Below are 12,400 nucleotides of genomic sequence, written 5' to 3'. Positions count from 1 at the left end.
TTCTCTGTGCGTTTGAAGCCAGCTTTACACTATTCAAAATAATAGACTGGTCTATATTTTGTTTTGGTTCTTTTTTTCGGAGCTGGGGACCGAACCCAGGGCCTTGCGCTTCCTAGGCAAGCGCTGTACCACTGAGCCAAATCCCCAACCCCTATATTTTGAAGCTTGATGTATAGCAAGACCCTGTCCCAAAAAAATTAAAAAGAGAGAGAGAAAGAGTACAAACTAGGAGAAAGGGGGTTAGGTGTTGGCACCTGAAAGCCTTAATGATGGACAAGGAATCTGAATTGTGTAGATTCTCGTCTTGCAGGTGTTGCGGGGGAGGGAGGCCTCCTTAAGTCGTTGCCTCATTACCTCTACCCTTATCTTTGACCTTTACTCATAGTGATTACATAGTAGCCAACACTTAAAGATTAACAGAAGATGTAGAGCAGTTCTCCAGAGCTCTGTGCAGAGACAGGCAACTGAGAACTCTGTTGTGGTTTGCCCTGGAGTTATCTGTATTTTGATGCTAATTCCACTGCCCCAAGGATAGCTGCCTATAGTCACTGCTCAGGAATCAGGTAACTTCGCCAGAACCTCCCTATTGAATTTGTAAAGTTCCTAAGGGATGGACGGTACCGGGCTTTGCGTGTGGCGGTTTGAGTGTAGGAAAGTGTGTGGTGGCAGGAGACACTGGGCTGCTGTGGAGTTGGGATGTGTTTCTGCCAAGATATCTAGCAGGTATCTTGGGGCACCGAGGTGCCAGATCTAACGAGGTAAAAGACACCAATACTTTTTTTATTTTTATATTTTTACAACAACAAATCTCTCCTTTTCTTTTTTTTTTTTTTTTTTTTTTTTTTTTTTTTTAATTCTTTTTTCGGAGCTGGGGACCGAACCCAGGGCCTTGCGCTTCCTAGGCAAGCACTCTACCACTGAGCCAAATCCCCAACCCCTCTCCTTTTCTTTTTAAATTGTTTTGTAGTTAGCCGGAGAAGCCCGTGGGCTACTGCATAGCATTTGCATTTTGATGCACACATATCATTATACTTCATTATCCCCTCCCACCCCCACCCTCTTCTTACCACTTCTCTCTGGTCCTCTTTCTTCCTGAAAAGTTTTTGCTTTCGTGTCACATGGGTTCCATTACCCTTTTGGAGACATGGTCTCATGGTCTCATGTGCTAAGTAGACACTGGACCAATTGAGATACATCATAGCAATGAAATGAATTTCAACAGCCCTTCAGACTGGTCTATATTTAAAATTTGCTCTTCCAACCTATTCCCCATCAAATAATCCTTGTCTAATGTAGCTTCCACTGCCACTGTAAGATCCTTAAACTTTTCTAATCTTTATTTTAATTGTATAGATGTGTTGCTTGCATGTATGTCTGTGCATCATGCGACCAGAAGAGGGAGTCAGATCCCCTGAGATTGGGTTACAAATGGTTGTGAGCTGACATGTGGATGCTGGGAATTGGATCTGGGTTCACTGGAAGAACAACCATTGCTCTTAACTGCTGAGCCACCTCTCCAGTCTCTCCTCCCATGCTTTTTGAGACAAAGCTAGGAATGTTTCGTTGTAGAATATGTAACTTTTCTTTTCTTTTCTTTTTTTTCGGAGTTGGGGACCAAACCCAGGGCCTTGTGCTTGCTAGGCAAGCGCTCTACCACTGAGCCAAATCCCCAGCCCCACTTTTCTTCTTTTTTAAGATACCATCTTGACATATGACTGACACTCTGGCTTCCCTTTTCTGAAACACCTGGCACTGTGTAATTGTGTATATAACTCCCGTTAAGATGTCTGTCACAGGGTTGGGAATTTAGCTCAGTGGTAGAGCGCTTGCCTAGGGAAGCTAAGGCCCTGGGTCGGGTCCCCAGCTCAAAAAAAAAAAAAAAAGATGTCTGTCACATCCTTACTGCCTTCTCTCAGTTTCTCTTACTGGCAATCAAGACCTGGGCTGGTGCAAATGGTCTTCTATTAAACCATATCCAAAGCCCTTTGCGTGACAAAATCTATTCTCTTTCTATTCAAGGACATTCCCTCATAATGTGGTTTTACCTGGTGACTCTTGTGGGCCTTTACTACCTTCTGCGTTGGTATCGTGAAAGGCAGGTGGTGAGCCATCTACATGACAAGTATGTCTTCATCACGGGTTGTGACTCTGGCTTTGGGAACCTGCTGGCCAGACAGCTGGACAGGAGAGGCATGAGGGTGCTGGCTGCATGTCTGACTGAGAAGGGAGCAGAGGAGCTGAAGAGCAAGACATCTGACAGGCTGGAGACAGTGATCCTTGATGTTACCAACAGAGACAGTATTTCAGCAGCCACTCAGTGGGTGAAGGAGCGTGTTGGAGACAAAGGTATAAAAAATATTTTCACTTTTAATTTGTTTAGGCAGGAATATGCAAAGCTGTATAATATATACATGCCAAGAAACAGGGTTTAAAACACTGGCTTTGTCACTTGAAGGACTGTCATGACTTTGTCCTCCCACCTTCCTTCCTTAAAATCTTCAATATAGTGATATTTATTTCTTTTCATTTAAGAATTCATTCTTCAATAATTTTATGCATTATATATTTTTATACTCTTTTCTCCACCAACCCAACATCACATTCTTTCTTTCTCTTAAAAATAAAAACACAAGGAAAAAGCCACTAAAAACAAGGTGTCTGACCCATGCTGCCTAATTGCACCTGAGTGCAGGCCACACCCTGGACTATGTTGACCTACTCAACTGAAGAAAACTGATTTTCCCTCTCACAGCATTTACTATTTGCTAATAGCTTCTCAGTTAGTGGTGAGACTGTTGCTGTTTTCAGACACACCAGAAGAGGGCATCGCATCCTCTTACAGATGGTTGTGAGCCACCATGTGGTTGCTGGGATTGAACTCAGGCCCTCTGGAAGAGCAGTCAGTGCTCTTAACCACTGAGCCATCTCTCCAGCCCCAGAGATTTTTTTCTTGGGTCATTATTGTTATTCTCTTTGTTATTATCAGTTTTTCTTGATACTACGTAGCCCTGTGTAGTCTGGAACTCCTATATAGAGGAGGCTGGCCTTGAACTCACTGCACTTTTCTTCCCTGTGCTGCCTGGCCAGTTTCATCATTCTCTCCAGAAGCTTCCATAGAATGTGACTTTCTTCCTAACTGAACATATTCCTTAAAATTTATTTTTGGTTTTGAAAAATATTTATTTATGTATATGAGTGTTCTATTTGCATGTTAAGCCTGCATGACATAAGAGAACATCAGATCCTGTTATAGAAGTGAGCCACCATGTGGTTGTTGCGAATTGAATTCAGGGCCTCTGGAAGAGAAGCCAGCGCTGTTACTTCTGAGCCATTTCTCCAGCCCTGATTCTTTAGAATTTAAAATCCAGAAGTATTGTATACACCTCTCTGTCTGTCTCTGTCTGTCTCTGTCTTTGTCTCTCTGTCTCTCTCTTTCTCCTCCCCACTATGCCCTTCCAAGTTCACAGTGGTTGACAAATTTCCTTAAAATTTAAACCTGCAATCAGGGTTCTATTTATTTTCTCTAGATTATCGCATTTCTTAGGGTTTGGTCTGACTTATAAAATAAAAAATATCTTAGTTAAAGTTACTTTTGCTGTGGAACACCATGACCAAAGCAACTCAGGGAAGAAAGGGTTTATTTGGCTTATACTTCCATACCATTGTTCATCATTGGAGGAAGTCAGGACAAGAACTCAAACAGGGCAGGAACCTGGAGGCAGGGGTTGATGCAGAGGCCATGGAGGGGTGCTGTTTACTGGCTTGCTCAGCCTGCCCTCTTATAGAACTCAGAACCACCAGCCCAGGGAGAGCACCACCTGCAATGGGCTGTGCCTGCCCCCATCTCTCTCTCCTCTTTCTCTCCTTTTTCTCTCCTCTCTCTCCTCTCTCCTCCCTCTCTCCTCTCTTCTCTCCTCTCTTTCCTCCTCTCTCTCTCTCTCTCTCTCTCTCTCTCTCTCTCTCTCTCTCTCTCTCTCCTCTTTCTCCTCTCCTCTCTCCTCTCTTCTCTCTCCTCTCTCTCCTCTCTTCTCTCTCTCTCTCTCTCCCTCTCCTCTCCTCTCTCTCTCCCTCTCCCTCTCTCTCCTCTCTCCTCTCTCTCTCTCTTCTCTCTCTCTCTCTCCCCTCTCTCCTCTCTCTCTCTCTCCTCTCTTCTCTCTCCTCTCTCCTCTCTCTCCTCCCTCTCTCTCCTCTCTTCTCTCTTCCCTCTCTCCTCCTCTCTCCTCTCCCTATTCCCTCTCCTCTCTCTCTCCTCTCCTCTCCTCTCCCTCTCCTCTCCCTCTCCTCTTCCTCTCCCTCTCCTTTCCTCTCCCCTCTTCTCTTCTCTTCTCTCTCTCCTCTCTCCTCTCTCTCTCTTTCTCTCCTCCTCTCTCTCTCCTCCCTTCTCTCTCTCCTCTCTCCTCTCTCTCCTCTCCTCTTCCCTTCTCCTCTCTCTCTCTCTCTCTCTCTCTCTCTCTCTCTCTCTCTGATGTGATAGTTCACAGTTGTTATTTCAGCCTTTGGGAGGTTGAAGGAAGAGGATTATTAGACACAGCTCACCCTGGGCTATGGAGAGAGATGTAGTCTCAGTTTTGATTCTTTTCTCTAGCATTTTTTAGTTATTAAGGAAAATGTGTCAACACAAGTTGTTGCTTTTATCAGAAATCTATTGATTTATGCTTTGTTGTTTCAGGACTCTGGGGTTTGGTTAACAATGCAGGTGTGTTTCAAGCATTTGCCTACATTGAGTGGTGCCGACCGGAGGACTGCGCATCTATCTTTCAAGTGAACCTCATTGGTTTGGCACAGGTGACTTTGAGCATGCTTTTCCTGGTGAAGAAGGCTCGGGGCAGGATCGTCAACGTCTCCAGTGTTTTGGGAAGAGTTGCATTGTTTGGAGCATTCTACAGTTGCTCCAAGTATGGAGTTGAGGCATTTTCAGACGTTCTAAGGTAACTTAGATACCTGGGCCTCGTACCACTGCGTACACCGCCGCTGCAGACGCTGAGTTCTGTGCTTCACACAGCACCTCGGTTCCTTGCTCCCCACATCTTTTCTGTTATTTGACACAGATCTCACTCTGTAACCCTGGCTAGCCTGAATCTCACTGTGTAGCACTTGTTGGCCTCGAGCATAGTAGGCACCTTCCTGATTTGGCTTTCTGCATGCTGAGATTGCAAATATGAACTTGTTTGTTTTGAAACAAACACCTTACTTTTAGGTAGCCGAGGCTGGCCTTGGACTCCTGAGCATGCTGCTCTAACTTCCCAAGGACTGAGGGTACAGATGTGTGCTGTTGTCTAGCTAAAATGCCTTTTTAGGCAGGATCTTACTATGTATCCCTGGCTGGTCTGTCAACTCAAAGAAATCTGTTGGCTTCGCCTCTCAAGTGCTGGGGTTAAAGTGTGCACGACAGCATCGTAGGTTCAAAAGTCCCATATGTGGATATTGTTACTGCTTCACGGAAACTGAGACCAAAGTTCAGTCCCCCCAATTCATCTGTAAGTTAGGATTTGGCCGGATGGTGGTCCAGGCCGAGGCCCTTAGCTTCTGTAGCTATTTCATACTTAGTTCTCAAGATGTGTCCCTTACAAGATTCCCCTTCTGAGGAGAGAGTGGCTTTGTTTTTCTTCCTGGAAAACAACTTGTCTCTGTCTCTCCATGTGATGCCTTACCCTGAATCTTCTTACTTGATAGCCTGCTTTTTTTACATTATAATTTCAATTTACCATGGGACCCCTAGGTCTTGTTTGAATCTAGAGCTCATTGTGTTTGTGTGTTTGCTACTGTTGATCGAACTCTGGGTCCTATATACACTGAGGCACATGTCCTGTCCTGAATTCACATATATTTTAAAAAATTATTTATTTTATGTATGTGAGTACACCGTAGCTGTCTTCAGACACACCGGAAGAGACACATCCTCTTACAGATGGTTGTGAGCCACCATGTGGTTGCTGGGAATTGAACTCAGGACCTCTGGAAGAGCAGTCAGTGCTCTTAACCACTGAGCCATCTCTACAGATCCTGAGTTCATGTATCTTATAGTCACTGACACCACATTGTGTGTCATCAAGCCATATTGTAAGAATTTTACATCTTTTCTTGTGGTTCTGGGCCCTTATGTATTAGGTAAAAAATCATTGAGCTGTATCTCTAACACCCAGATTATTTAAGGTACTGCCTTCACTCTACTGTGGGACTACAGGAAGGAGGTTAAGTACTTGCCTGTGTCACATGGGTAATAGCAGACAGAGTTGCTGCCTAGACCTAAGATTGGCTCTCTTCCAGTCAAGTACCCTGGTCCAATCCGCTGTGTACATAAGACCATGTGTAATCACTTTATATTTCTGTATAAACTCTCTTTAGCAGGGGTTGATCTTGGGAAATGAGACTCAAATATGACCTCGTGGTAGTCATTAGCTTCCCCTGGATATAGTACATTATCACAAGTAGTTTAAAGTTTATGGTGTTTTAAAACAACAAGATTATAGTTCTTCTGAGTCAAAATATCTGAAGCGAAGTTCATTGACAAAACCTCCTTTCTGAGGGCCTGGGGAGGCTCTGTCGCTTGCCTTGTCCTGGCTGCCTACCATCTTCTTTCTCGTGGTGAAGGCAGAACTTACCTGCTGTGAGATTTCTGAGGGGGACTCAGTCTTAACTCAGTTCATACACAGAAGCACTTAGCACGGCACCTTCACAGTCAATTCCTCGGTTGCTTTTTCCCCTTCCCCTCTTGGGTACCTAATGCTTCAAAAACATTTATTTTTATTTTATGTGTATGAGTGTTTGTCTGCACATAGGTGTGTGTACTGTGTTCATTTCTGGTGCTTGTCCAGGTCAGAAGACTGTGCCAGATGCCCTGGAACTGCAGTTATGGCTGGTTGTAAGCTGCCATGTGGGTGCTGGGAAGCAAACCCTGGTCCTCTGGAGAAGTAGTGTGCGCTCTTGTTGAAAGAGCAGCTTAGGACTGGTGAGATGGATCAGAGGACAAAGGTATCTGCCACCAGGTCTGAAGACCTGAGCTCCAGCCCTGAAACTTATGCATGAAAGAGGAGAGAACTGACTCCTGCCAGTTGAACTCTGACCTCCAAAAAGTGTGATATGGTAAACACACACACACACACACACACACACACACACACACACACGCTCATGCATGCAAGCACACACATACACACATATACATAATGCACACACAGATACACTCATATACACATACTCATGCATCCAAGCACACTCATACACACATACATGCACACATATACATAAACACATATTAAAATGCATACACATGTGCACACACATGCATGCATGCACAAACATGCAAAGAAAAGGAAATCTAAGCAATGCAAAAGAGCAAAACAGATTAATGGTTAGAGGAGTAGGTGTAATCATGTTCCCATGATTGGATCTAGGCATGTTTAAATTACTGTTTTCTTTTTTCCTATTTTTTGTTCTTTATTTTATGTTTCTGAGACAGGGTCTCACTGTGTAGCCCTGGCTGGCCCAGAACTCACTATGTAGACCAGGCTGGTCTGGAACTCATAGGGATCCACTCTGCCTCCTAAGTACTTGGATTCAAGGTGTGTACCACCATTCTTGGCTCTCTGTCCTTTAAAATCTGCAGTAAAACTGTTGTTGTTGTTGTTGTTGTTGTTGTTGTTGTGTGTGTGTGTGTGTGTGTGTGTGTGTGAGAGAGAGAGAGAGAGAGAGAGAGAGAGAGAGAGAGAGAGAGAGAGCTGAAATGGTGATTGTTTTCATCAAAGATGGTAACTTAAAAGTTTGGTTTCAGACGTGAGATCCGAGATTTCGGGGTGAAAGTCAGCATAATTGAACCTGGAAGCTTCAAAACGAGAATGACTGACGTAGAGCTAAGCATTGAGAAAATCAAGAAAACCTGGGAGGCGACCCCTGAGCACATCAGGGAGTCCTACGGACAGCAGTTTTTTGATGACTGTAAGTTATTTGTGTGTGTGTGTGTGTGTAGGTATGCAGTGTGTGGGCTGTGCTTCCCTGCACATTTGGAGAGAGCAGAGGTGGACTTTGGGTGTCATCTATCACTTTCCACCTTAGTCCCCTCATCCCTTCCACCCTCCCCAAATGTGGTCTTTCTGTATAGCCCTGGCTGTCCTGGAAACTTGCTCTGTAGACCAAGCTGGCCTCGAACTCACAGAGGTCTGCCTACACTGCTTCCCATGTGTCAAAGGTGGCTGTCACCTCCACTGGGATCCCCACTGTAGTTCTGAGACAAGGTCTCTGAACAAACTCGCTCATCATTTCAGTCTGGCTGGCTGACATCCCGGGAGTTACCTCTCTCCCTCCATCCTGGGGTTATGGCCATGGCCTGGCTTCTGTGTAGGTTCTGGGTATCTGAGTCAACAAATGGCAATCAGACACATGCATGCTTTCCCCATGCACGGCTGCAGTTCCCCAGCCCCAGGTTCTTTTTTGTTGTTGTTGTTGTTTGTTTTTGATAGAGATTTTAGAGAAAATGGATATGTTTGTATAAGGAAAAAAAAAAACTCTCTGGCATGTACCCCATACTACACACAAACACATATATAGGGAATGCAATTCATGATTATATTCTGTTGTAATGCCCACACGAATTTGTCGGCGCCTGCACCGACACGGTACCGAGAATCAGGCGAAAGCCTGCGGGATTAAAGAAACACACACACAGGTTATCTGTGTCAAGCCAGGAGAGGAAGAGAGAGAGAGACTCCTGTAGCTTTATTCACCACTTTTTTTTTTTTTTTGGTTTTTTTTTTTTGGAGCTGGGGACCGAACCCAGGGCCTTGTGCTTCCTAGGCAAGCGCTCTACCACTGAGCTAAATCCCCAACCCCTATTCACCACTTATATACCCAAGTTCCCTAGGTAGAAAATATCTGGGAAGCACAGTGGGAAACCCTGGCTCATGACTACCTGGCTCTTGACTTCGGGACTTCGGTAACCAAAGACTGACTATGAGACCTGAATTAATTAGGGAGAAATCCGAGAAGACCAGCCTAAATCTCAAGGACAAAGGCTGAGAAAGCAAAAGGCAGGAGCGAATTGACCAAAGCCCAGGTGTGGCCCAGGTGTGGCCCAGGTGTGGCCCAGGTGTGGCCCAGGTGTGGCCCAGGTGTGGCCCAGGTGTGGCCCAGGTGTGGCCCAGGTGTGGCCCAGGTGTGGCGGTTCCACCTGCATCAGCCCGGCTCAAAGCATTCTGTGATTATTTTCTTCTTGTGCTGTAAATTCATGGGAGAGGCTTTTGTCCAACTATCTCAAGACTTTATGGCAGTCATCTTAGGGCTGAGTAACCCTGTATGGCCCTGTTTGTGGCCATACAGTCACAAAGCAGCCAAATCCAATACGGCTCCCTACACAAATTCATAGAGACCGGCACATTAACTGTTGCTTGGATTTGTTAGATTGGAGAGAAAAAGAGTGGCATTGGAATTATATGTTTGTATGTGTGTTTGCATATGTTTACATGTGCTTATGCTTGTGTATATGTATGTGTGTTTATGTTTTAACTGTGTACATATGTATGTGGTTTTTTTGTTTGTTTTTTAAAAAAGATTTATTCATTTATTATGTGTATGTGAGTACACTGTCTCTGTCTTCAGACACACCAGAAGAGGGCATCAGATCCCATTACAGATGGTTGTGAGCCACCACGTGGTTGCTGGGAATTGAACTCAGGACCTCTGGAAGAGCAGTCGGTGCTCTTAACCACTGAGCCATCTCTCCAGTCCCCACATGTATGTGTTTTACATGTGAATCTATGTGGGTACATATATGTATATGTGTGTGTGTGTGTGTGTGTGATGTCATGTGATGATCAATTCCAGGGCCATGCATGTTCTAGGCGAGAAGCCTACCATTGAGCCACATGCCTATCCTTCAGGGCTTATTTTGGGAGTGAAGAAAATGTTCTAAAATTCAAATATGAAGATGATCATACAACTCTAAATACACTGGCTAGATTTTATGGTATATAAGTTATAACAAAAATGCCCAGATTTACAACTGAGGGCCAGCAAGATAGCTTAGTTAGTGAAGGTATTTGCTATCTAAATCTGGTGACCTGAGTTCAATCCTAGAACCCACATAAAGGTGTAGGAGAGTGCCAACCCCACAAAGGTGTGCCCTGACCTCCACACATGTGCATTCAATAAATAACAATAACATTTCTGATTGAAAGAGGAGATTTGTGTACTTATATTGAATGAGTCATGAAACTGAGTTTTAAAAATAAAGTTTACTAAGGAAGGGTGTGGTATACACCCCAAATCCCAGCATTTGGGAGGCAGAGGCAGACAGATCTCTATGAGTTTGAGTCCAGCCTGGTCTACATAGCACATATGTTCCAGGCCAACCAAAACTACATAGAGAGACCCAGACTCAAACAAACAGAAAAACCCCAGAATAAACTTTTTTCTAGAATTAAATAAAAATACAGGTTTGATCTTTACATGATGATCACATTGGGGAGCACGGGTCTGGCCTGGACTCTTGGTCTTCCTTCACAGAAGTTCACAGACTTCTGTGACCATGTGCAGCGATCACTTAGAAACAATCCAGGGAAGAGCTGGCTGACCTCCCTCCTCTGCTCCTTCAGTTTGCAACACCACCAGACGAGAACTGAAGAAGTGCAGCACCAACCTGAGCCTGGTCACAGACTGCATGGAGCACGCTCTGACCTCCAAGTGTCCTCGCACCCGGTACTCAGCTGGCTGGGATGCCAGACTTTTCTTCATCCCTCTGTCTTATTTGCCTACATCACTGGTAGACTGCCTATTGGCCATATCTAGGCGCAAGCCAGCTCAGGCAGTCTGAAGGATCCTGGGTCGGCGGCTCTGGGAATGAAGAAACAACTCAGTTATTCCCAGCTCAAGCTGTGTGCGCTGACCTACTTTCTTGCCTAAACCACGTATGGGCTGTCTTTTCCTCTCTCTACACCCACAGGCACCTGGTCTCGCTCTATAACCCTGGCTGGCGGCAAACTCATAGAAAACTGTCGTCTCTCTCTTAATCAAGGCGTTTGCATTCCAGGCATATAAAACTTAGTACTAACTTAGCCACTTTTTCCTGGGGATATTTCCATATTGTGTTATTCTTTCTTGTCCTATTAAAAAGTGTCCCATCTAAGAACAATTTACCCTTTTTTCCCCTTAGATTTATTTTTAACTTTGCGTACGTATGTGTGTCTTTGTGTGGGTATGTCCAGGAGAGTGTCAGTGCCTAAGGAGGTCAAACATGGCAGAACAGAGGCAGTTGTGAGCCTCCCTAAGTGGGTGCTGGGACTTGAACCCTGGTCCTCTACAAAAGCAGCAAGTGCTTTAACCACTGAACCATCTTTCCAGTCCTCAAAGCCTGAGTCTGTTTTTTTAAAAATGATTTATTTATTATTTTTATTGTATGTGTATTGGTCTTTTGCTGCATGTGTGTCTATGAGAGGGTGTCAGATCCTTTGCAACAGGAGTTACAGACAGCTGTGAGCCACCGTGTGGGTGCTGGGATTTGAACTCAGGATCTCTGGAAGAGCAGCTGGAGCTCTTAACTGCTGAGCCACCTGTTTACCACCCCCCTCCCCAACCCTGAGCCTGTTTTGATGTCATGACTTACCTATATATTTACAGTTCTGTCAAGAATTCTTATTTGAGGGCTGGAGAGATGGCTCAGTGGTTAAGAGCACTGATTGCTCTTCCAGAGGTCCTGAGTTCAAATCCCAGCAACCACATGGTGGTTCACAACCATCTGTAATAAGATCTGATGCCCTCTTCTGGTGTGTCTGAAGACAGCTACAGTGTACTTACATATAATAAATAAATCTTTTAAAAAAAAAAAAAAGAATTCTTATTTGAGAACACTGAACAGTCACGTGAATCTGTGTGTGTGTTTTAGAAATTGGTCTGTGCGATGGCACCTGTGACACACATTGCAGTTTTCTCTATTGTTCTGCTTTTTTTTTTTTAAAATAATCTGTTTTTAGATTTCCTTCTTTGTTTCTTTCTTTGTTTCTTTCTTTGTTTCTTTCTTTGTTTCTTCCTTTGTCTCTTTCTTTCTTTCTTTCTTTCTTTCTTTCTTTCTTTCTTTCTTCTTTCTGTATAAGTACACTGTATCTGTCTTCAGACACACAAGAAGAGGGCATTGGATCCCTTGTGAGCCACCATGTGGTTGCTGGGAACCAAACTCAGGAAGAGCAGCCAGTGTTCTTAACCACTGAGCCATCTCTCCAGCTCTAGAGTAACTTTGTTTTTTAAATAAAGAAGACAGAATTTCACTATATAGCCTAGGCTGTCCTGGAACTTGCTATATGTAGACTAAGTTAGCCCCAAACTCAGAGAGGTTTATCTTCCTCTGCCTTCTGAGTGAGGAGATTAAAGGTAAATACCACCATACTATGCTGTAGTAACATTTGTAAAAACCTTC

The 12,400-nt window shown here is 44.3% G+C and overlaps 1 protein-coding gene across 1 annotated transcript; it reads left to right on the top strand.

Moving 5' to 3' along the window:
• The first annotated feature begins 2,019 nt into the window (after positions 1 to 2,019).
• Positions 2,020 to 11,126, top strand: LOC116905816 (17-beta-hydroxysteroid dehydrogenase type 6). Its single transcript, XM_032908786.1, has 4 exons — positions 2,020 to 2,346; positions 4,670 to 4,928; positions 7,772 to 7,935; positions 10,587 to 11,126. Exons 1-4 carry the CDS (start codon positions 2,034 to 2,036, stop codon positions 10,802 to 10,804), a joined length of 954 nt encoding a protein of 317 aa, XP_032764677.1. The 5' UTR covers positions 2,020 to 2,033; the 3' UTR covers positions 10,805 to 11,126.
• The last annotated feature ends 1,274 nt before the right edge of the window (positions 11,127 to 12,400 follow it).

This window comes from Rattus rattus, chromosome 1, assembly GCF_011064425.1.
Source record: "Rattus rattus isolate New Zealand chromosome 1, Rrattus_CSIRO_v1, whole genome shotgun sequence".
Classification (NCBI taxonomy): domain Eukaryota; kingdom Metazoa; phylum Chordata; class Mammalia; order Rodentia; family Muridae; genus Rattus; species Rattus rattus.
This window is presented reverse-complemented; position numbering and strand designations above follow the sequence as displayed.